Source organism: Cavia porcellus, unplaced genomic scaffold (assembly GCF_034190915.1).
Source record: "Cavia porcellus strain 051 isolate PalLab524CR breed Dunkin Hartley unplaced genomic scaffold, mCavPor4.1 scaffold_2, whole genome shotgun sequence".
In the NCBI taxonomy this organism is placed as follows: domain Eukaryota; kingdom Metazoa; phylum Chordata; class Mammalia; order Rodentia; family Caviidae; genus Cavia; species Cavia porcellus.
In genome coordinates this window covers 4341437-4369009 of record NW_026947485.1, presented here as the reverse complement: position 1 = coordinate 4369009, position 27573 = coordinate 4341437, and the positions used below count along the sequence as shown (strand labels likewise).

General features: G+C 43.5%; 1 protein-coding gene across 4 annotated transcripts in view; it reads right to left on the bottom strand.

The window, feature by feature from the left end:
- The window catches only part of Cacna2d1 (calcium voltage-gated channel auxiliary subunit alpha2delta 1), a 401933-nt gene that overhangs the window by 63450 nt on the left and 310910 nt on the right, over positions 1 to 27573 (bottom strand). For all 4 annotated transcript variants that reach the window (XM_063237508.1, XM_063237510.1, XM_063237511.1 and 1 more), the window contains exons 11-12: positions 12996 to 13154; positions 9288 to 9392 (exon numbers count right to left, since the gene is read on the bottom strand). In XM_063237508.1, coding sequence (XP_063093578.1) covers positions 9288 to 9392; positions 12996 to 13154 — 264 coding nt within the window. The remainder of the gene's footprint in view (positions 1 to 9287; positions 9393 to 12995; positions 13155 to 27573) is intronic.

Below are 27573 nucleotides of genomic sequence, written 5' to 3'. Positions count from 1 at the left end.
AATAATTCATTTGTTTCAAGATGAGCCTGCCTATCACATGTGACTCAATGTATGTAACCAATTATGCAATATTTTGTCATCACTTGCTTTGTACCTCCCACTTCTAAATTCTATATAAACTAAACTTTTTCTGCATTCAGTGCTGTGGCCTTTGAGGAATTATCCCATAACAGTCCGCTGGTGTAAAGAGTAAACGCTGTCTTCCAATCTCCTCAGGGCGAAGAGTCTTCCTTTCTGTTTGGTTTGGCATGGTGTGGTTTGGGAATTTTCATACAACAAACTGACCATTCGATTTAACTGCTATATCTTCCATGATCAGTCCTGGAACCAGGAAAACGTTCCAGGTGCTTCTTTAAGCACTGGGTAGGTCCTGTACAAATGTTGGGGACACCTGCCTTGGATGTCCAGGTAGCGGGCAGCGGTTCCTATTGTTCCCTTCCCAGCGACAGTGTTACAGTGGAACACGTTCACCAGACACTTGTCTGTGTGAAACAGGGCAGAGTACCTGGAATTATTATATTGTGCTCTGGAAGGCGAGCACTTGTAGAAAGAGAAGCTGTATTGTGGATTAGACTAATGGTACTGAACAGTCCAAACACACACTGAACTTAACCCCTTACACTCTCCAACCAAATGTGAAAAAGACTCACTGCTTTATCTGACTTAGTACAAAAGCTTCACCTAACTCCCACGGTTGTCTAAATGGACCTCTCAGAGCTGTCAAAATTAAGAATCTGCCATCAGAGTTGGGAGTGAAAACACACACTCCGCTGCATTTGAAGCGCAATGTTTTATGTTTGTTAAATGACAAACACCCGCATATTATTAATGTTTAATCTGCACCTCTTCCATCAACTGTCATTTGCCAAGCAGCAGACATCCTTAAGGACTCGGCATTCTTCTGAAACGTTTCTCCTGTTGGTTCCTAAAATTACAAGACGTAAGAGGGCAACGTTTCTTTCCCAGTGTATGTAGTTCCCTTACTGTTATAGCATTTCCAAAGCCTTACAGATCTCAGGTATTTCTTCTCTTAGGTTTATGTTTTCGCACATATATTTAGCGATATATAAGTTACATGCATCATTTCACTACTTCCTGAAATTATTTTATAAATGTAAACTTCATTGGGTAAAATAAAAGTCTCTCAAAATTTACACTTGAAATATATGAAGATTATTGTTTCCTGGGTGCTGTTTCGCTGATGAATTTGCCTTACTCTCTACATTTTAGGTAATTATGAAGTAAGACTTCTAACTTCACTGACCCCATTAAGTTTATTACACCTGGAGACAAAGAAATGGTTAAATTTTACAGCAGTCTCGCTGGCTGTAGAATAGTTTTCTGCTTGGACTTGTAAGTGGCTTCACGGGTCGCATTTTGTGCTGTCCTACCGCCACCCTGTGGAAGACTCGGCAAACTAACCCTAACATTACAGATGCCGAAACCCACCAAGACAACTGCTGATTGTGACCTTACTGATGTCACTCCCTTTAACTTTATAATTCTTTTACAGCCATAAGTTGGAGAAGTAGGAAAATAAATTGATTCCTTCAAGGATGCATAATTTTAAATTTAAGACAGGTTTCATTCCAAAGATGTGTATCTGTAGAGTTATTCATGTACTTGCAAAGTTCCATGGAAACAAGTACATACAAAACAACTCAACATTGTAACTAGGTGGTCATGCAAGCTAAAAGTTCCATCAGAACTTTGAGGTGAGTATATCCCTCACTAATTCGTTGGGATCCTGGGGAACTCAGCTGCAGTGAAAGGCCGTTTGGCTCATGCCCAGTAGCACGTCTGAAATAATCCCACGGCAGGTTTGTGTGACAAATGCATGCAGGGAATCTTCTAAGTGAAATGTTCCTCGGAGATCAGTTAAATGTCCCTGAACTAATGTGTGTAATTAAGTAGGTTCTTCTTTCAAAATGTTTGCTTCTGTGAAATTTTCATCATAAGCTCACACGAAACGAGTACAAAAAGACAAATGACTTCCACAAATATTTTCCATAGTGCCAAAGAGCAGGGCTTCAACAGAAATACATGGGGAAACGCGGTAGCAGCCTGAGTCAAGGTTGGGTTGGGTTGAAACAGTTCCAGGAGTGCACAATTCAGTATGAAGTGTGGTGTCTCGTGCATGAACGGAAACCCATATTAAATTTTGTAAAAAGAGATGAGTTAAATGAATGGTCACTACTTCCTAGAGGGATTCAGGACAAGCTTGGGGTCATCCAACACAGAGGTCAGCTCACTGTCACATATGGGAAGAATGCACTCCAAGCTGGACTAGTCACCTGTCACTGCCTAAATTCAGCCGTTGCACTTTATGTGAAATTCACGTTGCATGGTGAATTTCTAATCTTTTTATTTTACATTTTGTAGGCAAGCTCATTAGAAATGAATGGAATTTTCAGGCCAAAAAATAAGTATATTAATACACTTACATTATTTTACATCTTGCATTATTTCTCGAGGATTTTTCAATTCTGAACTCTCACTTCCTGATTGGTTCCTTACCAACCACTAGTTTCTAACTTTATCCTAGGGTCCTGAATTCTGCCAATCTGTCTTTTGTCTTATTTGTTGAGGACTAAAATACTTTCCTTCAATTAAGAGTTATCCGAAGTCACAGGGTCAGCCTTTTTAAAGGCCCCAGGAATCTGTTTCCCAGCCGAGTTCAGTTACTGGAAACCGTCACCTCAACAATTACCAGCGAGCCAGAGTTCAAGTTTAATTTACAATAGGCAAATCTCCAAAGAGTAATGGAAGTGAGTCTACGAAGAAAGGAAGCCAATAAAACTAAAATAAAAACTTCAGCTATTGAAACATGTTAGAAAAATGATGTCAGAGATGGGCTTTTATTAATGTACTCTGTGTACTAAAAGTTTTGGTATCGAGCCTATCAAAATACTAGACTGGACTGAATTCTGTGGGGGAAAATTCCATACTGGCTTCCATCATTCACAAACCCACAGAAACCCTAAGTTTCAACAGCTCAGGTCTCTAGCTTTACATGTAAAATCATGTCTGCAGCCCAGAGATCTAAAAAGTACTGTGGCCCCCAAAGTTCTGACGACCCATCTTGGCCTTCAGGAGCTGGGAGAAGCAGACCCTGAAGGGGAAAGTCCCACTGTCTGTCTGGAGGAAAACTCCCCGTACACAAATAATAATTAGCACGGCCCCCAGGCTGTCGGAAGGAAGACAGGCAGTTACTTAACTTCCCCAAGTCTGGCTTAATAAATTCAGGGAGGTGACATTTCCATTAGAGGGCCACTGACCTTTCAGCTCCCAAAATAATGCCTTTCTGAAGGAGCCACTTGCTGTGTTTGTTTGTTACAACTTTGGATCCAGTTATTTCACTTAGCAACAAACCCCACTATTAGGAGGGCGCCGTGATCTGAGTGCAGGTACCTAGAGGAGTTCATCAGTTTGAAGTTCCCTAGGATTTAGCTCAGTGGCACAAGCACCTGACTGGCAAGCATGAGGTTGTGAGTTCAATCCCCAATACAAAAAGAAAAAAAGGAAATTCCCAAGGATCTGAGAAAAAGAAGAATTTCTACCAACAGTCATAAAACATCAGTCCTGCCTTAGCTGATCACAAGGAAGCGATTTCAGGTTCCTTCTGTCTGCGGACACACTTACAAACTGAACGCAGGAGGAGCAGGCTAGGTCCGTGGTGGGGAAGCTATGGCTCTGTCCATAGTGGGGTCCCAGAACCCTCTCTGTCCTCACAGGAGCGGATTCACCCCAGCGGCACGCCCGGAGTAACAGCTGCTTTCTCTAAACTAAAACCTCAGTACTCAGACTCATTGTAGCGCTGGTGCTTTGTGACGAGGAAGCGGGTCTGGGGCTGCAGCCCGGGCACCCCACTGTAAAAGGTCACTGTCACTAGGCAGCAATCAGCAGGGAGGATCATGAGTGGAAGGGTCAGAGCTGACGCCATAGGATGGTTCGCTTCAGAGGTTTTTGAGAGATGCCAAACGCTTAACACAGAGGAGAATCCTCTTAAAAACTGCATCAGACCAAGCAGGGTAAGGGGGAAAGGGCCATCATCACCATCCTGTTTGATATCAGCTGGCACCGTCTCCATTTCTAAGATGATGTATGGGAAAACTGGACATCTCTATCAGCTGGTGCCATGGTCCACCACGGTCCAGCCATTCCTTTAAGGCTCCCTTTGTGAGAAGGAACAAAGCTACTGATCTTCTCCCAGCCATGGGGGGATTTCTTCTAGTTTGCCCAGGGAGCATGTTTATTGCAGGCTTCCTGAGAGGGCCCTGGTGCCTGCAGTCCTGACTTGTCACAGCACGACCTTCTCAGGGCCCACAGACTTACACCCTCCCGACCTCAGGAGTCACAGCATGGAGAGGGAAGTTCAGGAGAAAAGCTAAAGGAGTAAGCATGGTAAAATCCAGAGACGGAAAACCAAGAGGAAGCAAGGTGTCACGGAAGTGAACTAGAGGGCGCTGTCAGGAGAGAGCAGCACAGGAGGTCACTCAGGGGAGCATCTGCAGAGTCCTGACTGGAGAGGGGGACAGCCTCAGAACAGCAGGATGAAGGGGTTGTCATTTCTGCCACAGCACTGAGGCAGGGACCATGACAATCCCAAGTATGGGCGGTGAGCTTATGCCTAAGGTTACTGAACAGCTATTCCTTCACCACGAAGTTTATCATGTGCTGTTGTTGATACACTGCAGAAGTTTAAGGAAGAGACTCAGCAGGGAGCCAGGGTTCTTACTCTGCAAATATCCTCAGCCTATGCAAGAAGAGGGCACAGAGGTGCTGTGAGTCAACACCTGCCCTGGAGCGGGGCTGTGGCCTGTGTACAATATAAAGGTGGAATTGACGCTTTCTCTTCCCCCTTTTTGGCTCTGGCTGCTGCCTTGAAGTGATGCCCCTGTGCCATGCCACCCTGCCCTGGAGCCTGCTGATTATAGACTGAAACCTCCACAAACTGTAAGCCAAATAAAGCTTTTCTTCCCTAATTTAGGGGTTAGGTAATTTGTCCCGGCAATGAGAGAAAAGCTACCAAGATACCACGTTATAAATTTGGTGCTTAAGGTAATACTGAACTTCATGCTTATGAGATTTTTATCAGTGTAAACTTTATTCTAAGAAATACAAATGCAAACGTTAGTGTCGAGGAGACACACAGAGCACCGTGTCCAAAACACATGCCTTTAAACTTGGTGACACCTCCACGGGCAGGGTTGGTTCCACGTGGGCGTTGGCTGCACAGTGGCTTCAGCACCAAGAGCACCTGTGCATTTTAGGGACAAAAGAGCAGCTCCTCTTGTACGGCTGAAAGTTTCAGGAGATGTCAAGCATGCATAACTACCTGAAATGCCTGTGTATTACAAGCGGTGTATTAAATAGTATTACATGTTGGGTAAATGTCCTTCACTATTATGTGTTTGAACTTTAAGAAGTTTCTTTTTGCCTGATGGGGAAACTGGGAGAAAGAGCAGACAAAGCAACAGGTTACTTCCTGTGAATTATTTTGCCTGCTATCTGTTGAAAAACTGGCAAACTTCCTTCTAAATACATAAAACACAAATGCCTATTCTATCACTTTTTGTTTAAATTTTTATAGACTCCAGGCTACTTCTACTTGAGATGTGAATGTAAACAACTGAAAAGCAAATGTATTAAAATAAATTCTAGCTGTGTATTCTGTATTATTCCACATGATACACTTTTGCTCCCTATTTTCTTCTCATTCAATTTACTAGGTATTTGGAAGTCTTCATTTATTAATGTAAAATGTCTTCTGTCGGTTGTTAATTCTGAACATTAAGCAAAGAGAAGAATGATTTTCTAGCTGGGTAAGCAGCCCTTAACTGTGTAAGGCTACGCAATCTGTGGCTGCTCTACCCAGCATCAAATGTAGTTGACTTTGCTAGCTCTGGCGATTATCTTTCAGCTCTGTGCTGGCTTTCCTTCCTTATTCCCTTGTGTGGCCCGTGATGGAGTTCACTTGGCCACATGTAAGGAAGCCTTGTGCTCAGGGTGAGCCCTCAGGAATGTCCAGGTACAGACGAGAGTGCGGAGGGGCTGTAATCAGGGCCAGCTGTGCGAGAAGACGAACCTGGACTCAATTTGCTGGGCCTCTCTATAATCAGGCAGGTTAATTCCCAAGAGGAGCACATTCCCCATTCTCAAAGCTTCCAGCTTCGCAGACTGCAGTGAGATATTTGACTACCGTCTCATTTATCCGCTTTCTGGCTGGGCCTCACACCTACCTGCTTTACTCAGAAAGATTTTCTGACTCATGTGGAAGAAAAATGAATGCAAACGAACTATTCAACAGCAACATTAGTGCCAAACGATAGGCTTGAGGGGAAAAGCAGGATTCTCAGTGTAGTTCTCAGTTTCTTAAAAAAAAGTGTACAGATCTTTCAGATTTTAAATTATTTTACATTTTTTTTGTTACTGTGGCAAGAACACTGAACATGCGATCTCCCCTCTTAACACATTTTAGGTGCACAACGAGTAATTTTTACACAAATATTATGGTATGTAGCAGGTCTTTAGATCTTCTTCATCTTCCGTAACTGCAGCTTTCTGTCTATTGATTTAGTAATTCTGAAACCTTCCTTTCCTCAGCCACTGGCAACTGTTACTCCACTGACTCTGAAGATGACTGCGTAAGTGGATGTGACATTTCCTCATGTAAGTGGAAATGTAATTTTTGGGGGGGGAATGGTGTGATGTTAACTTAGTGTAATGTCTTCAAGCTACATCCATGTTATCACATATTGTGGAGTTTCCTATTCATCAAGGCTGTACAGTATTTTGTTGTGTGTATATACCATTTTTATTTCCTTCCCTGTCAATGGACATATATGTTCTTCTCATCTCTGGACCATTTTGAATAATGTTCCAATGAATGTGGAAGTGTTCTAAAATATCATAAACGCAACTGTTTGGATAAATACATAGAGGAGAGATCAGTGAGTCTTATAGCAGATGTATTATAATATCCCAAGGCCACTCTGCATTGTTTTCCATGGTGACTGCACCATCTTTCTTCCCATTAGCAGTGTGCAAGGCTCCTCTAGTCTCCCGCATCTTCTCCATCACTTGTCCCTTGTTTTCTGATGACCTGCATACTGACAGGTGTGAGCGCTAGCTCACCCTAACCCTAACCCCTAACCCCTACCCTAACCCTAACCCTGACAACTGCTTCACATATTTGTTGGTACTCTGGATGTCTTCCTTGCAGAAATGTCTGATGCAAGTTCTTGTATCATTTTTCAATTCTGTTATCAGTTGTACTGTTGTTTTGTTTTGCTATTGATTTGCAAGAACTCCTTATAAATATTTGTATGTTAACTCTTCATTATATATATATATATGACATAACATATATAAACCATAAACCAGGTATTTTCTTCCATTCTATAGGTTTCCTTTTGAATACTGTATTCATGCAGTTTTTACTCTGGACGTGAGAGCTACAATTCAAGTTTAAACAAGACATGGGTCCAATATTATAGGCTCTTGTTATCAAGTGAGAGGCAGAAGAAAGACCCCAGAGCAGGCATACAGAGAGTGTCGTGGAGGGATCCATGCAGTCGCTCTGGGAACAGAGGCCGAGCATCCAAACAAGTCTGAAGAGGGAGAGAGGTGTCAAGGGGTCCTCTGAATTTCCCACAATGAATGGGAGGTACTATGTAACTTATATACATTAGAGATTATCTGTAACAGTGTCTTCCTATTACTTTGGATTCTTTAGATATCCTACATATGTTTATAGAATGACATTAGCACTTTTTAAAAGCAATCATAACCTATTAATAATAGCCCAGTTTATTTAACAATTTTTTTTTAAAGTCCCCTCTATGCCACTAAAATCAACAGTCTTAGAAAAGGACTAAGCCTTGCATTACCCAGTACAACCTTACAGCACATGCAGTACACAAAGAGTTCAGTGTGACAAAAAGTTTGGGGGTAAGTCAAAGTTAGATGTGTGTGTGTGTGGACTCAACTCTTTGATTATTTTCAAATACACATAAGCTATAAAGCATCCGGGTGCTTCAAAGTGTGTGACACTTCTTACCAGCACTTCACGCCTTTATGTAGATAATTTTCTCCTAACTACCTGAATATGTCAGTTCATATTTCTCTTTTCAAGACATACAAAATATTCAAATAATTCTTATAGGTTCCTTAAACACAAACCTTAGAACTAGAAATGAGCCACCTCTTCCTGGAAGGTGGAAATTCCCACCAAAAGCAAAATGAAAATCCGGGTGCAGTAACACATCTTACAGAAACATCTACCTGGCAGGCTGGGGCAGGCAAGTTTCAAGGTCAAGGCTGCAGTCTAGGGAGCATAGTGAGCCCTTTGCAAAAGCAAAAAAGAGAGAGAAAGAAAACAGAGAAGCCCACCGGCATCTCTGCAGTCATCATGTGGATAAATAACACAGTTTTTATTTGACTTTCTGAAATACAAGGAAATGGATGATTATTTTTCATTAGTTTTTTTTTTTTTATTGTTGTTTTGTTTTTTCTTCTTTAGTGGATCCTCAGCAACTTTGGAAACCAAGCTGAATGAGAAGCACTGACTGTAAAATGTGGCCTCAGTCAGAAAAGGAAATAAGCTCACAATAAGAGTCAGCCAGGCATCTGAGGCTGATAGGGAGTGGTGCTCTCTGCGGTGCATCTCCCAGGTGCCTCCGCTCCAGGCCTTTCCTCGTGCAGTAAAACAATGCTTCAAAACATTTTAACTACGGTACACATCTTCACAGCGTGCATTGCCTACAGAGGTAGCAAGTATTCTTCTAAAATATTATACCTAAGAAAGATTGGTCGTAAAGTTTTCTTTGAAACGATTCATCCACTGACACAGTTTTTGTTTTGCTTGTTGCGTTTGGTTTTTGCTGCTGTAGATTGCTTTCTGTGTACACAAGATAGTTCATGTGCCCACGTTAAGGCATATTTAGAAAACTGAGAAGTACAATGCTTTAAGTGCCGTGTTATCCAAGAAAAGCTTAAATTGCTATTTTTCCATTCCTCTTCTGACTTAATCAGATTTTTATATTTAGAATCTGTACATAAGAATCAAGTAGACCCTAAGGGTGGAATTCTTTGAATCTTACATTAGTCAGAAGGCTCTTGCGTATCATGAAAAGCGTGTATTTCCCACCACAGAGTTTAAGAGACTTTCTGTTGGGGACTAGAGCTTTTTAAGAACAAATGTTGCCCTCCACATCACCATCCACTTTCTCTCTCAAAACGACTTAGATATTAGAACTAAGAAGGTGCTGTCATCTGACACCCACCTTTTTGTCTTTGTTGTATTTAGTGAATATCTCCTGTGCTCTCTCTTCTCCTCCGTCCGTGAAGAGCATTATGATCTTGTTGCAGTTGGCTCTGGACACATTATACTGTTAAAGAAAAAAGGATTTGCAATGAGTGGGAGAGCAGACCAGCGGGGAAAGGGCACATGCAGAGGGCAGTCACAGGGGCACTGCCGGCACCGCAGAAAGGGTCTCACAGCCTGGTCAGGGTCAGCCATGTCCGCCCCTGCGCCCAGCGGACTGAGGAGCTCATGACCCACCTTCCAGGTATCTGATCAAGTGCCACCCTCCTGCAGACACCTTTGTCACTGCCTTTTCCATCACAAGCTCCTTACCAAACTGCATTTTTCCTTACACCATTTCCTACTCTCTTACCTCTAGTGGATGTGCGCCTCCAGTAGAAAAAAAGACCCATAAAAGCTGGCAATTTTGCCTGTTTTGTTCAGTGCTGATTACCTGCTACAGAGAGTATTGAGCACACAGTAATCTCTCCACGATTGATCAGTAAATGGATTTTAAAATAATAGATGGGTATATCAGTTTTATACCCTGGTAACTTTATAGCCTGAAGAGGTCGCATTAAGAAATAGCACACTTACCTTTTCACACACTATCCAAACCTTCTTCCTCTCTTCCCTCCTTGGTCATCCTATTTCAATCACCTTTACACGTCCAACGTGACCAACTCCCCAGTGCTCCCAATAACAATCCCTCAGTCCTCTGTAAACAGGAAGCCCTCTCCCTGGAATATTATCCTGTCCGCTCCCTTCTGGCCCCACACATTCTAACTCGGATAGGCTGGACTGCAGGGAAAAGTCCTCTTACACCATAAACTTTCCAAAAGGAATTGTCTGCAGGAAAACAATGAATTAGGACAAAAAAAGCCCACCCACTCAAATGAACAATTTAAAAAGCTGGACTTCGAGGTAGTTCACTATAGTGTCAGCGTTTTTACTGTCATAAAATGGATTTCTGAGAAAAACACAACACAGAAATTTGTGAAGTGCAGCTTTGAAAATATCAACCTGCTACTTCAGAGTTAGCCAAAGGAAACAGAGTGTAAGCTCACTAAACAATTTTAAATTTTCTAATAGCTATCCTAAGGTGAGTAGTAAGTGTTTATAATTGAATCTACTATTTCATTTCAACCTGGAATCAATAGAAAAGTTATCGGGATAACACATATTTATTATTATTCTCCCACAGTAAGTCTCCAAACTTCAGGGCGTATTTTACACTCACACCTCATCTCACTTCAGATGAACCCTAACTCTGTTATCAACAGAGACACACAGCATCACTGCGACTGCCGTAACTGGTCAGCATTGTCCTGGCTTCTATATGATTAATCTTTTAAAAAAATATTCCTGTTACTTCAGTATTCAAGCTTATTGAAAGTCCATATTCCTACTTTTCAAAGATGAAACCACTTCCTGGTGTAAAAAGTAATGAAGACAACATGTTTTCTGCTTGTAAAAGACCTAATTGTGTGGAATCTCGCCTTACTGAAGAGGAGGGCATTAGCACCCTGGCAGTGCAAGCAGTCCCTGAAGCATCTGGACACAGGAGCACTGACCAGTACGCCCCTCACACTCCACCACGGTTCAGATCTTTCAAAATAACCAATCCGCACATTTGAGTCTATGGGAAGTTACAGATCACATCATCAACATATGTCTGGGAAAGGTGCCTCACAGTGTCCTTCCTTAATGTCTCTGATGATTTATTTTTTTATAAACAAAATGGGTGAAATAATACGAATCGAAAGGACTACTACCTGGCAGTGTAAAGGAAATAAAGTTTTACTGAAGCCAAGGAAATGTTATTATTGAATGCAAATGTTAATGCCGGTTAACACACCAGGTCTTGCTGATCATTTTATTTTGTATGCAAAATAATATTACAGTGATACTTCCTAGGGAAGAGAGCCATTAAACCACATATCTACCATGGGAAGAGTCCAGATATTTTATTTTCAGCACCGAGTTTTCCCTAGAAGCAGGCTTTTTGGGATCTGAGGTAGAGTAACATATATCACAACAAATTTTCCATGAGTTTGCACTTACCTAAAGAGACACATGGTCACAATAATTAGCATAACTGCCTTGTAACAAATTTGAGACAGAGAGGAAAAACAAAGCAACTATTTCCATAAAAGCCCAGTCAGCAGTGCCGATTATTTATTTTAGCGTGATAGCTCAGAACGCACTGTCTGTCTGCTGTGTTCCTGCGTGGCCAGGCCTGGCGCAGTACCCATCAAGTATGCACACAACAAAACTGCTTTGAAATTGCATCTCAACGACTTGGTTATATTTTACCACCTTCTACCTGCAGACAGATGTGAATCTTCATTTACATAGCAGCATGGGACTTAAAGCCTAATTCTATTTGATGCTTGTTTCAGTGGCTTCAAAGGCAAATCACACAAGGACGATACCAGCCAGAGGACGTGTAGCTAATGATAAGAGCTAAGGTGCGGGAAGGGAGGCCGCCACGCTGCGTGAGGCCAGCCAGGACACTTGGAGAAATTCTTTAAATAAAAAATTTCGAAACGGGGGGGATGTGGAGAAACAACACGGGAGCCCAGGAGAATCAGTGAGAATGCATTAGAAGTCACTGAGGACTGTGGAGAAGCAGGCGGAGGGAGTCATGTTTTGTTTATTAGCAGCTGGCAGGGATCCCGGGGTGCGGGGCCTCTCTGGGGGTCCAGCCCTGAAGTCGCCGTCTGTCAGGAGACCCCTGGCCATTAACCCGAGCCCCTGGCGAGAGCAAAGGAGGCAGGGCCCTAATAATGCAAAGAATATCTACAGTGCCCAGGTGCAGAAAGCTCTAGGAGTGACTGAAGGAAAACTTTAATTTGAAATTAATTTGAATCACGGGCAAATATATCCAAGCTTTGTGCTCAGTGGAACATCTGAATTCTGACGTTCTGAGCTTTCAGTTTTTGTTACTGAGCTGGCCACTCCTGACACTGAGAACAATGTCTCCCAGCAGTGGCCGTGTTTACCTCCTCTCCTGCTCTGCCTGCTTCTGGGCTTGTTTAATGCTGTCTGTTGAATGCTAAGGCCACAAACTCACCCTATCTGACGCGGAGCTATCTACTCCCTGATCCCCTGGAGGGTTCCTGGCACCTGCACCCTCACTGGCACCATCCCTGTCCCACTCCAGTCACCGCTGCCAGCTGAGCTAAAGCCCCAGCCTCACCGTAATTTCTACCACTTGGACACGTTTGTTCCCTTAGGAAAATGATCTTAAATACCTAAACTTACTGTTTGAAATGAACACATTTCTAGTACCCACTGATGATCGGAAGTACACATCTCTAGCTAACTACTGCAGCAGTCGAGGTGAGAAACAGACAAGATGCTTTATACAATCCAGATTTTCATGGACTGATTCAAAAGTAGATCAAATCGGTAACTTACAAATGAGTTTTCCAAGTTAGAATCTGAAGAAAATGAGGGAATAAAAGGTCTAAAAGAAAATATGTACTGTATGAACCTTTTGAAATTTAGGTTCAAAAATAAGAGTTCATGCATTTTTACTGCCTGTGTTCCCCTAGTGCAACTGTTTCTAAATAAGTTAAAGCCAGCGTGGCTATGGAGCCCTAGAGAGGAGTAACTATCAGGAAGGGAAATCCAGATAGGATAACTCCAAAATAAACAACAATCATAAAATGGTGATACTCACGTTAAGTAACTGCTCAAAAGCAAAACTAAAGCCTTTCTTGTAGTCCGTGATTCCTTTGGCCGTGATGTTGTTCACTGCGTCTTTCAACACTTTCTTATTTCTTACGTTTGCTTGGACGAGGTGCTGAAAGCAGCTTACATCCTGAGCGTTGCTGTTAAACTGGAGAGGATAAGGAAAGAAAATACAGAAGTACCCATTAGAATCAGCTGTGCAGTCTCCGTGGAGTTTGTGTTTCAGGCAGCTCAACCCCAGGATGTTGCTTCATCCTCCACAGGAACAGTGGTGTCCAGGGAGCGGGACAGATTAGGGCAGCTTCATTTAAACCTCTGCTCATCCCATCCTGGCGATCCGTCACCTTCCCACATCCTGGCTTCCCTGATTATGAATTTCAGATTTGGGTCCAATGATGTCACTTCTGGATCTCAGTTTGGTGAACCTGTACCCCCTCCCCACAAAAAGAAAGAATTAAAGACCGCAGAATATACTCAAGGTTTGAAAGTGGCCCAAGACGTCTGCCTGGGAAGCAGGGAGCAGTCAAACATTTTTCATTGCCTCCCCTCAGGAATGGCCACCTGGGGAAAAGGCCCTTTGCTAAGAATAGATGCTTAGCAGTTCTGAAATTTAATGGTGGATTTGTTTTGTGGGGCTCAAACCAGAAAGCAATCTGAGAGAGCCAAGAATAATGGGTGGTCTAGAAATGTCATGGTGTAGGGTACAGGAGGGGCACAGCAGGGGACCAGGGAGGCCAGCAGATCATTCCTATGAGGCTCCAAGAGGAGAGGATGAATCCAAGGGTACCATTACACACCAAAAATCCAAGATAATCTCACCAAATCTATGGAGCATGCCCAGAGTTGGGAGAGTATGTCCATGAGGACAGGGTTATAGAGAGATGCAGTGCCACCTAGAAGTATCCATCTGCATTAATTCTACAATCAAGTCCATTCCTAGGCCACCAAGGCCTCAACCGCCACATGGACAGAATGGGAATGACAAGAAACAGCTGCTGGGAGGCAGGTGACAGGCGGGGTGATGTGGACAGACACTTTCAGATCAAAGTGATTTTGATGTGAGGCCCCAAAGCAGGTACCCATTACTAGAGATGCCATGTTCTCTTTCCTTCGAAACCACCAAGCTTCACTGTAAGTACACGGCAAAGTTTGGCAGCCCGCAAAGCAAATATTCACCAGCAGCCAAGAAGCAAAAGAGATGAAAATACTGTGCTTTGGACAGTCAGTGGCTACTCATGCACGTACTCTTTCATACACCGAGACTGTAAGACCCACAGGGAGATTACTGTATGCTAAGGTCAACACAATCCTCTTTGCAGATGCCTTCCAAGGTAAGCATGATCCCTGCTACATCTGACCTGTGAGGAGTCTTAACACAGAGAGGCTGAACAGCCCAGGAGGGACGGAAGTCCTGTAGGTCATAACAAGCAATAAGAGTTGGGATTCAAACCAGCACCCTGGTCCGAGCCTGTTTTCAACCAGCACCGTGCTGCCTGCTGCCTATGAATGCAGCCGGAAGCATCGCTGCTGGTTCTTCCTGTAAAGAACCACCACATTAAACCCGGGAGTCGGCACCTGGCAAAGGGTCTCCAGTCTGCACTGCTGGGGAAGTTCTTCCGGGAAGGGAACTTCCTGTGACTCTGGAGAAAGGCTCCCTGCAGGGCACAGGAGAAGCTCTGCAAGTATACACAGGCCGTGTCACCTACAGCAGGAACATGGAGGAAGGCAGCGTGGCTCTGTCACACAAGAACTAGTGACATGGGTCCAGACTCAAGGCAGGACTCGGTCTGCAGTGCTCTAAAGGGAATGCTAGGGGGGCTAGGGCTCCATTCTCTGTCAACAGAGGATAAGAACCTCCACTGGAGAGATCTATGCCAATGGCACGATAATCCGACCTGGAATCCCGAGACTGCCCTGGCTGCTGGGCTGGAAAGAGATTTAAGATATGCAGCATTGCAGGAGAGGGGTGACCACGGGGGTGAGCACAGTCACCCAGCTCATGGCACTCAGTGGCTCTGCCATTCCTGGAGACGACGGCAGGAAGCTTGGAACTGGTTCTGAGCAGTGCTGGACCATGCTGCTGGGCTCTGCACGCAGTGAGTTCGGGGCTCACCTTGCTCCCAGCCCAGGTGTGCTGGACTCTGGACCAGTTCAGGTCCAGCTGGGCAAGAGATGCAGAGCTCAACTAAGGCTGTGCTTTCAATGTGGATGAGAAATCCTCTAAGGCGAGGCTCCAGGAAGCCTTGGGTTAAGATTAACAAAGCAAAACAAATCAACCCCCAGAACAGAAGCAGAGATTTGCTCTAAAAATCTGGCTAAAAGCCGCAGGTGGGCCAGAGACGCAATACAGGAAACCCTAAGATCCAGGTGCAGCGACCTGGGGGGAGAGTGGAGACCCAGGGTGCTGATGAGGGCAGGAACGGGTCTGCAGGGGAAGACTGAGGCCCCAAGACCCAACTCGGCAGCTGAGGCAGGAGAGGGTCCTGGAGGCTGAGAGTCAGCGAGGATATCCAGGGTGGGCCTCGGGAGGCCTTGGGAGGCCGAGTGGTGCAGGGAAGACAGGGTGCCGGGGAACAGTGGCAGTGAGAAGTGAGGGGACCGGCCACGTGCTGGGCATTCCCCTACAAAGAGGCCTGGCTGGAAGCAGGTGGTGAGACCCCAACAGCTCTGCAGCCAACAGAACCCAGGCGGGAAGCACGGCTCCCTGTTGGGCACACAGTCCAAGCCCTTCCTCACTTCTGCTGTCAACACCACTGTCAGGCACACTGGACATATGAGAAGAAATACATTTACTGTATCATTATTATTATTTTGGCGGGTACTGAGAATCAAACTCATGCCCGTGCACTTGCCAGGCAGGTTCTGTGCCACTGAGCTATGTCCCTGGCTGTATTTATTATTAATATATCATTACTCAATATATTCATTAACTATTTTTGTGAACTGCAAGGTTCAAAACCCATTTTCTTCAACCCAAGTGATCAGTCCCTTTGCATTTTCTGCTCTTTGATAACTGGCTACAATCATGCTCTACTTTGAAAATTAAAGAATATGAGAATTTGCCCTATATTACTAAGGAAAAGAGCCCACCAATTTATTAAAAGGAAACATCTGACATTAGAGAATTATAAGAAATAGTTACAGGAAATGTTATTAACTGGTTCTCTTAAACCATGAGTCATTATGAAGATAAAAATTATGCATAAAATGAGTACTGATTAATGAACTGGGATCCCCACGTCTTTCATTTGGCCTTGGCCTGTTTTTAACACAGAATATTGAAGCATCTCATTAAGTTATTTTAATATAAACTGATTAAATGTAAATTTGATTCACTAAATACAAATTCAGTGATGTATAACAGAAATATTACAATTTCTCTCATAATACACGTCATAAATCATGCAGAGGGTGCAGTAACTTAGGAAGTACAACTCCCTGCAGCAAATCTCACCCTGCAAGCACAGGACGAGGAATGTAAAGACTCCAGGTCAGGTAATACGCTTTGGCACTTTACACTCCGTTGCCTTTACAGTGCGTGTGTGTGTGTGTGTGTGTGTGTGTGTGTGTGTGTGTGTGCTTCACACACTTAAATGCACCCTTTGGTAACACGTGTCCAGATATTAAACCACCTTTTAAAACCTCAAAGCGACCGTGTAAGAGCTTTGAAAAACTCTGAAATTCTGTAGGGTGAGTGAAAAGCAAGACTTGAGGAGCTCTGCTTTTATCTTAAGAAAATGCTTCTTTTGAAAGTGTATAAACCCAAACAAACATCACAGCCATGCCTTTTCCAATCCCGGAAACCCAGCTCTCCTCTGTGTCTGTCTTTGGTACAGAAGAACTAAGGGTTGTCATATCACATTTTTTTTTTTCTGTCTTGATAGACTGTCCTGTTACTAGTTCACATGGGCAAAAATACTGCACTCCCCACCACCTGCAGGGGTGGTACAGGACTGTACGCTTCTGCATTTACTGAATGGATGTCTGTGTAAAGCCTCAGATGTGAGAAGGTTAAAAACTTATGCAAAACGCTGATCAATAATCAAGCCAGATACTTCTAAGGTAGGGTAGTATGGTAGTATTGAAATCAGAACATGTTAATTAAGGACAAAGATTCAAGTAAACATTCTCAACTTTAGGACCTTTAAATAAAGGTCACTAAAGGACAACCAGAGCCTACCTCAAATGCTAGGCTTGTTTGAAATAGTTTCTGAGACAAAACTTCATTGGTACATTTCAATGCTCCCACGCAAAACAAAAGAAAACAAAAAAAATTGTCACAGTCAAGGGCAGGGATCTCATTAAAGGACAATCAGGAGTCACAATCACACAATCAGTCACTAATTTCCCAAAGTAAGCAGAGTTCTCCTTTGGTGAAGGCAGTTTCCTTCTTCTTAGCTGCCCTCTGTTGCAGGAGAGATGCTTGTCCCAAATGTCCCTCCCTCTGCTGATGGCCCTCCTCCCTGGTTCCCAGCGGGGCAGCCAGGACGCCTGGGGTCCTCTGTCCAGGAGAGGGAACTGGATGCTCCTCCTCCTGGAGCACAGGTCTCCCCTGCAAGGAACAGTAACTGGGCACCAGGGTTTCACCCTGAGCACTCTAGGAGTTCAGGGTAAAAGAGAGCTGCAGAGAGGGAGAACCAGGTCACCTTTGCATGGCTGTGAAGCCCAGCACTGCGGGATCAATGCTTCCCACAGCCTAAGCTGATGCTGGGGTGACCTGCAGCGGGGCCCCTGCACCCTTTCTTGTGTGAAGCATCGCTTCTGTGGGCGAAACCTGGGTAATTTATGAGGCCTTGATGCTGGAAAAAGGACCAGTGTCTAAAGTGTTTCTTAGAAGACTCCCTAAGATCCTCTTTATAAAGTAAAATAAACCTGGCGCAACACTGTGGGTCAATGATTAGCAAAATGTGAATTCAAATCAAAACCCTCTGTCCTTTGAAACATGGGTGATTGTTCAACTAGAATTTGTTGGTGAACTTTTCAATAAAAGACAAATAGAATTATGACACACAACAAAGTGAGATGCGGCCATGAATTTACAATTGGGGCACAAGTGAAACTTGTGGCAGAGCCGCCCAGGACGGCGGCATCTGGGGCTGTGGAGGTTTCGGTCAGCAGATGGCAGCCCAGGGAAATGGACGGGAAGGGGCCAGGGGCCAGCGCGGGCCTCTGGCTGCCCTGGAGTTTTACGCAAGCCCCATCAGACAAAGCTAACGCTGACTCAGGAGGCGGGGAAATAAAAACCATATAGAAACAAAGTGCTTATTTGATGACCTGCAGAAAAGAGCTGGTAAGCTCTGGTCCAAAACAGAGATGCATATGTTAAGACAAATACACATTTATAACTCCTAATATTTCTCTTGTTTCGTTTTGTGATTATTTTATATTTTGACTTTGAGTCATGGTTTAATTTGTTTCCCAACATAGGAGGCAATGAACTGTGGTTTTTTAAATGGGCAATTTCTTTTTATTAAATAAATGTTTGATTCGTGATCTGTTTTCATAAGACGTGGGTTACGTTTCTACAACTTTTATGTATTTGCTTTTTCAATTATTTCATGGACTTCTGACTTTTTCACAATAATGAAAAGTTTAGCGACCCTGTGAGCCAGACTGAATGCTGACCCGCTTTAAGTCACGAAACCGTCCCCCAGCTGAACTTTTCGCTCACCTGTGGCTCTCCCCTCTGCAGAGAAATGAGGCTCACACTGCCCAGCAGGGACCTGGAGCCACTCTCAGCCCAAACCCCACGACCCGGCCCTCCCCGCTGGTCTCTCACCACTTCTGATTTAGTCCCACAAGGACACATCACCAACCCGAAGTGGGACTTTCCTACATCTGTGCTCCTGCAGAGCTTCAGAATATTTCTGTCGATTAAAACTGCATTTACCAGTAAGTCAGAAAAACCAGGATTTTCACCTGCGCCTGCTTTTCATTTCAGGAAGAATTACTCATTAATGCCGAGTTTCATGTCTTCTCAGTCTACTGCATATACCCATATGCCTGCTCTTCTATTTCTCATCTATTCATATACTTCTTTTCCTGTTTTTAAAAGTACTGCTAGGCAGTTCTTGTGACTTTAATTTCATTCCTAACTCCTATCCAGGGAGGGCCAGAGGTGTGGTCCTTTTCCAGTGAGACTTGCTGTGAACATCATTCCCCACCAGGAGCTGCGTGTGATCCGGCTGGCCTCACCGCCACAACCCTGGCCCAACGCGGGCTGCTGCTGTGTGATCACCTGGGCCCACTGTACAAAGACAGCAACGCCCTCACAAAAATCTCCCACTCTTTGACTTAAACTTTAGAAAACCACAGCCAGTCCAGACCTTGCCTTTGGTAAGTGTCCCAGAGCCAACAGGCTCAGCTACCTCCTCTGGGCTTTAGCTTCTTCTTTTAGGAAATAAAAGGCTTTCCAACATCATCTGGAAAGCCACTCAACTTCTTACACCCAACAGCTTAACAATCAGGAAAAAATTAAATAGAAAGTGGATAATTCTGTGTGGTTCTTAAAAAAAAAAAACAGTACCAGCAGAAAAAACAGAATTGTGTTTTATTATAATTTACTTATTATACGTACTATATAAGAGCAAAATTTATCTTTATGAGATATAATATAAACATAAAAATGTCTACCTATAAGTGACCATAATTAGAAGTTTTAATATTTTTATCTGTAAGAAACATCCCAATTAGAAATATCCCAATCATGACATAATATTTGGTCTGTTCCCCTTTTCTGAAATGTTTCACTGACTTCTAAGTTAAGTTCCAAGTACCGTTGGTAACACAATCTATTTCTATCTTGATACAGAAAATTTAAAATTTTTGTGTCTGCATTTAGAAGGATTTTAGGTAGTTGAGAGTACGCCATCCTTCTTCTTGAAAAGTAATCTGTGTTTTAATTCCTCACTCATCTCTCTTCATCATTTCAACCACTTTTACTCCAACACGGGAGAAGCCTGATTCTGCAGTGTGAGTCCAGATAGAAGTATGGCCAGTTTGCGTTCCCATTCTGTAGTCTGAGATATTTTATATACCCTGGAATCATTTCTATTGTGAGTATTGTTCATAGTCCTCTGGGAATCGGAATGTCAGTTACTGAAGGCAAAACCTGAAGGAATTGACCCAGTGCTCACCACATACACCTGGACCTCTTCCTCTCTGATAACACTGTGAAGCAGACCATCACCATGTCTTCACGGTAGGGGAAGCTGAGGGCCTGGAGAATTTTTCCTTGTTGAAAAGACACCAGTTACAATGTGAGCTCATGGGTCAGTGTGCTTAAACAACCCAGAGAAATTGGTAAATATACACACTGAAAGCCTTTATGGAGCAGAGTTAGCATGGTATTGAGGAGTGAGGCCAACTCTCCCCACAAAAGGAAAGTTATCTATCAGTGATTTGTACGTGGTACAAAATCCAGGCACCAATATATCTGTTCTGTTCGGCACTGTTACAATTGAGAAGAATGGTACAAACAGGAGAATGCCCATTAGTGCCTTGAACTGTTGTAGACACAATCACAGCTGTACAGAACAACGTCTACACGCAGAGAGCTACACTCTTGGAGTACAAGGATGTAGAAAATGCAGAACACACACAGATGAAACACCAGGTGAGCGAGGGTAGAAAATGTACAGAGCAAGACAGAGTAATGGGGAGGAACCCGGGCAGTAGCTGTGCTGAGAGGTCTCCGGGTGGGGAATCTCCGACAGGGGAGGAGGAGGGCAAGGAGCTGAGGAAATGGGACAGCGTGGGGCTCCCTGGGACCCCCAAACTCCAGCATTTTGTAATCCGAACGAATCGACAAAACACACATAACCAGGAAGCGTAGGTATGTTTTCCAGCAAGCATGTTAATATCTCCAGTGAATCCTTTTAAACATGAAAAGGCACCTGGATTCCCAAGAGCGTCTGGGAAATTCTAGTTCACCCATGTCCGTCCACTGAGACCCAGAGGACATGTCTGAAAACGCATAGCACGAAGAGGATCTCAGTTCATGGAAAAGTCTGACACAGGTCTTAAGGAGCATCCAGCACACAGTTAGGCAGAGGAAGTGTCCTGAGGAGCAAGAATCATTTTGCATACACCTTAAAGGGTAGCACAGGGAGGATAGGGATGTAGCTCAATGGGTGGGCGCTCATCCAGCACGAGCCAGGGCCTGAGTGAGACTGCCAGCACCAAAAGAGAAAAATAAAGTAAAATAAAATACATCTTATGGATATTATAGCCAAGAAATAACTAAACAAAACATTAGAATGATGAATTAATTGTAAAACAAAGCACATGCCTGTAATCGTACTTGAAATTTGTAAGACAAATTGCACAAATTATGGATTTACGACGAAGCCCTTTGTCTTTTAACGTTTAAAGGAAAGATTTTACAAAGGCTTCTGTAATGCCTTAGGAATTTTCTGAAATGTAATTGTAACAAGTAAGGTTCAAGTTATATGCATTCTGCCTAATGTAGCTAGAGTATTCATTTGCATTTTAATTTCTTTTGAACTTTTAGGCAACTAAGTGATAAACAAATATGGTCATTTAATTTAACTTAACTGAAAATTTTGCGTACATCCATAGCTCAGGCCAGGTTAAGCCATTCTCCTGATTTAGAGCCAGCATTAAGTGAATAAATATAACTGGAGAAAATCTTGACCAATATGTGCTGAAAGTGCTTAACCAGTAAATAAGTGTACACAGTCTCTGCATAATGTACTGAACAAATAAATCCATTATTTTTAAACTTTTTAAATAATGCCTTAGTTCAGAATAAAAATATTCTCTCAGCCTCATACTGATTATTACTTTGCTATTTCCCAAACTACATGTAGAACTAAATTTCCAAGTATTAAAAACTTAGCATGTCATACAATCAGTGGAAAAACATTTATTATACTTGTCAACACCTTCGTATAAACTCCTCTTAGGTTTGCAAAGCAATTAAGTTATCCTCTGACATCTCTGTTTTTTTTTTTTTTTTAAACTGAATAACCTTCATTACTTGGCCCTGTTACAATCCCTAACTGTGTTCCTTTCTTCTGCCTTTTCTTCACAGTGAGTAATTTCTATCATGTGTCTTTTAGACGAAGATAAAACACGGTGTTCAAAATTCCCTGAGTTACCAAGCACCCAAAACAGAGCTTGTGATACAGGTGCTCCAGCTGGTGGAGGCCCACAGACCTGCTGTGAGCACGACCCGCCTTCCTGGAGTCAGGAATCCTTCCCGAGGTGCACACAGCTAACAGCAGCAAGGTTAGAACCACAGGGCAGGGGCCACTTGGGGTCCTGCGAAATGCAGATTGTGCCTCCTCGGGTCTGGAGTGGAGCTCAAGCCTGATTCCTAAGCACAGACTGCCAGCATCACCAGGCCGGGCACGCATCGCTAGCCCTTAGAGGCCACTTCAAATAACCAGGGCAAGGAGCACAATCTTGGTGAGCAGTGACAGAGGTAAGCTGCAGATCCACACAGGGTTTTCCTGAATCTAGATGGACAGCTGTTTTGTAAGACACAAGATGAAAGTATTCTCCCAGATTTCATTTGCCGTGAAACTCGATCAGCCTGCTGTGTTTCCTTCATTTCATTTGCGCTGGGGAGAGGGAGAGCGGTTCTGTGAGGAGGTCTGAGTACCGCAGAGCAAAGAAACTGACTTTCAAGGTCAAACTGTACAACCATTTACCAACTATCACATGCTGATAACTTATAAACCTACCTCTTCACTTTAAAAAAAATGCCCTTGTCTGGCACACATTAGGCATATTTTAAAGGAAATTTGAGATACAAAGCACACAGGAAAGGGGGTAATTGAAGCCCTGTCTTACCTTGCTTATACAGTGAGTGCAAACCCAAACCAAAACAAACCCCGCTCTGACTCTAGCTGGGTTACAGCTAGGTCAGGGACTTGGAGCTGCAGATTTCCAGCCTAGCTTACAATCTGATACATAAGCTTCTTACAGTTTCATTGATAACAAGCTCCCTTCACTCAAATAAAAACCACAAACAGAGTCCCTAGGTCAGACAAAGGGACAGTTTATCACCCACAGGCATAGCAAAAGCCAGAGCAAGGTCTTTGTTTGCACAAGGAGTCCAACTCCAACTACACAGCATGACAGGAGAAGGCCCGGGGTCACCTGCCTGGGCAGACAGATGATTCAGGGAGGGACTGCAGATGAGAATGTCCCTGGTTTTAGGTTAAAACACCAGTATCACACCCATCTACCCCTCTGCAGAGACATTCATTACTCTGCAAAGTAAATCTCTTCTGGGAAGAGGAATTTCTATCTTTACTATGTTGGGATATTCAAAACTCTGGGCTTAATTAATTGCTTTTAATGCTTAGAAATACGTCAGATTCCTTAAAAGTTGGCTGCTGACAGTTTATAGTAAAGTATTAAAAATACTAATGAAACTAATAACCTTAATATTAATTATAATTTATGAACACATTCTACATGACCTTTCACCCAGGGCCCCTGCTAGTTTGGAAGGATACATGGGCTTCTGTCCACTGTAACAGGAAGGAACTGTTTTGCAAACCTTAGGCAACTTGTAAGTGGTCACATAACTAGAAGTGTGGAAGGTTGTGCCTTGTCACTGTAAACATATGTTCCCTACAGGCAGGTTCCCATGTGGGGAGGGAAGGTGGGCATTCATCAGGGGAGCCTTGCTGATAACACGGTGGAGGCAGACCGTGTGGGCATCAGCCCGGGCCAGCAAGGACTGGCTCCCCCATGCACACACTATGCACATGGAAGACTTGCGCAATGGTTAGGGCGTCATAGTCAAAGCTACAGTTTGTTATTTGGAAGTGTGAACACAGGCTTGCTTCACACGGAGGGCTGTCTCCCCAAAATGAAAGCCTGTATTTTTCTGTTGGTGTTGGGGGAGGGGAGTTCTGCAATGCATTGACTTGAGGGACTGCAATATGAGAGTTCCACCCCTGAGCAGTAGTCCAGGCTTTTTAATTTCGAGATTGGCCTTGCTACCCCGCCAGGGTGCATTGGAAATCAATGGCGCTGCTTGGGTCATTGAGTAGCTGGGATCACAGTCTGATGTCACCACACCCAGCGAGGTCACAGTCTTTTTGTTCAGGTTCCAATAGCAGAAAGTCTAACTGGGGCAGGGCGCTTCCTCTCTCCTCTTCTGGCCCCGCTTGGGCTCATTCCTCCTTGTTTTGCACCCATGTATGTAAGCTGTTCCCTACGGAATCCTCTAGTGACTCCAGTCTGCACAAATGAGAAAGTTTATCTTTGTGATGATCTGCCCTACACGCAGCTACAAAGCTATAGTTCTGCAGAACTATATTTTCATTTTGCTTTTTTTCTGGTGAGAAATCAAAGACAGCAGTTTATAAGGACTACCTATTAGACAAGCTAACAGAAAGAAAATGTACTCAAACATTCTTAGTGTGATTGTAGTACTGGGGTGAAGCCTGTGTCAGGAGGGCTGTAGCCGTCCTGGGACCCGGGAAGGCCCTCAATCTTCAGGGCATCGCCCACGGGCAGTGCACATTTCCCTCACGGCCTCCACCAGCTGGTGGCACTTTATTCCCAGAGTCCAACGCCTTCAGCTCTGCGAGCAAACCCCACTCTCTGTGCTGACCCTGGCAATGCTGCCTGCAAACCGGACCATGCAGCTGCTGAACTGCAGCCTGAGCACCCACCAGGCCTCTGGATTAGAGGGAAGCAGCTGCCTGAGGCTCATGGGAACAAGGCCTAACAGCAGGCTCCCTCCCTTTGAGGACAGCGGCCTCTGTGCATGCTCAAAAGCAGTAAGGCAAAAGTCCTGGCATCTTCTTCTGCACGACTGAGGTACATCAGCCTGCACATGCAAGGCTGCTGGAACGCTCTGTCTCAGCTCCAGGCCAGGCTGTGGTGTTGGTAGAGATCTCACTGGAACCCTCTCTGTGACCAAGTCTGGGGGCAGAGCATGTGCTAAGGGGTTCCTGGGGAAAGACTTTGGAGGTTAACCACTGAGCCTTGTCCGTCCTCAGTGGCTCTCTGAGTATTTCCAGGCTATAAAATTCGATTTTTAATAAGAATGGCTATTTTAAAAAATAAATATATATGTATGTACATAGCCACACATATATTTTGTCTTTTCTCTTTAAAAATGTTGCATAAGGATTAATTCTCTTGACATGTATCACCTTCAGGTAGTTCACACCCTAAAGAAAGCATGGTAGACAATAAAAATAAAATATTTCTCATAATTTTTAATACAGTTGACACAAGCCATTACATAAATGTAAACAAGAACGTCTGATGTTTGAGAAAACTAAAAAGTGTGTGGTAAAGAATGTTAACAAATACTAAAAATAAAGATGCACTACCTGGGCAAAAATGCATGACTTAAACATGGTGTATAAGTGCTTATCTGTGAGTGTGAAAATGATCCAATTCCTATCTGCTCTCTCAAGCCCAAACTCAGCCAATTTCTTTAAAGAGTTCTTTTTCCAAAGGACAAGGATCCTTCTTTAACAAGTAATAATAAACTTACACACTTTAAAGAAATATTCCTGTTTGTTTTCATCAAATCATTATTTTTATCTTACTTTAATTTCAGCATAAAAACAGTAACTATAAGATCACCAAATCTCTTTGACATTTTTCTTCAACGTTCAACCTCAACTTTCTTCTCAAATCTCAATTCATAAATGAAGACAGCTATACTCTGATCCTGTTTCCTGTCAAAAAGTTGCTAAAACTCTACCTGTTCCCTTACCCTGAAATTTAGTACAATATTCTCATTTATGTCATGAGTTTGTTCTGAAGACTAACCTAGTTATCATGAAAAAATTTTCCTTTATTTGTCGATTTTCTGAAAGGCAAATCGATAATCAAGAAAAACCATACTGCTAATTATTCAAAATAATAACATTAAACACAAAGGTTAACCAAAAAATGAAAAGTATAGTTTACCCCTTAAAAAAAATCAGTTGACTTTTGGTAAAACAAGAGCCATAAACAACTAAAGAAATCCACAATCTAAGCAAGCCTTTGAAGAAGACAGGAGCTGAGAAAAGCAACACATTTCTCTTGAAGTTCAGTGAGCAATCGCTGATTCCATCTTTCAAATGTCTTCAGGGAATAATCGATGTACAATTTTCATGCATATTTCAGTATCATTCTTCCTGATCTGTGTTTGAATAAGAAGCAGAGGTATGAAGATGCACTGCTTCCTGATGAAGTGCTTCCCAGTTCTTTCTCGGGCAGCATGTTACACTTCCTACGTGCTTCTTAGCTCACATGGTCAAGCGTCACCCCTCACCCCCAGATCAAGGACAGGGAAGACAGAATTTATAAAAAGCCACCCAGGCGTTAGTAAAGTCTGCATTAACCTGGTCCACAGAAACCACCAGGTTGCAATGTGTTTCTGAATAACTGTGCCTCTTAAGAAGTGACTCAACAGTTTTCTCTACAAAAATGCACATTAGAAAACCGTAGTATTTTTAGGAAAAGTAATGGTCTTCAAAATTTGTTAAGTACTAAGAATTCCAATGTCAATCCCATGCAAGTCTTTTGCATAGGTAAGAGCCACCGGTTGCTGGTCAGAGATTGAAAGTATGAAACACATCCGAAGGAGGCTTCATCAGAAATTCTTTTAGAGGGTCCCCATAGGTACCGCTGTCCAGTTTGCACCTCACTCTGGCAGGTGCTATGGGTATTCTGTTCACAGTTCTCTTCCTGTGCCTGAGACCGCAGGCTGCCCTCCCCCACTGCACCCGGCTGGCTGGAGATGACAGCAAATTGGTGTCTCTTAGGAACAGTCATCAATATTATATACCCCAGCATATGTCCCCGCAGAAGGGATAACTCTCATTTATGTAATCTGCACTTGCTCCCCAAGTTACCCAGAGGACCGGAGCCACTGGCTCGAGGGGGCACCTATTTGACAAGGCATCACTCATGAGTTCTCTTCAATCCCCACATTTCTCTAACACACTTTCTACAAGCTACTTTCTCTTGTGCTTGAATCCTTCTTTTAGTTATGGTTTCTGGGGAAACCCAACCTAAAGGGACACTGGCAGTGACCCTGGCACCTTGGTAAGCAGATCCTATGCGATTCAATCACCCAGCAACTGTATGACAGAGGAGACTCTCTGGGTACCTGGGTGGAACAGTCCTGGGCTCAGTTTCCATCTCCTGTGATCCAAGTAGACTGGAGACGGAAGAGAATGCACTAAACCTTGGGAGACACAAGGACAATATTACCCTAAATGCTAGGAGTCATATGGTTGCCAAATTTCACTGAAGATGAAGACAGCCTCAGACCAGCCAGCTACAGAACCTAGAGCACAGAGAGCAAGCCAGATGAGCTCTATGCCAACTCATGAAGGGATTCTCATTTCCTGTTGCAGGAGGATTGATGCGAGCTACAAATTAGGACCAGCAGCTGCTCTTGAGACGCTTAACTACAAAAATGCCGCATCCATGCCCTTCGCCAATTTCTATGCAGAAAGTCAGGGGATTAATAAGCAAGGAACGAAACCCAAAGACTAGGATGAGGAGATTTGAGGTGACGCAAATCAACGTGGAAAATCCGGGTAGGGAGATGTAGCTCCTTCCCA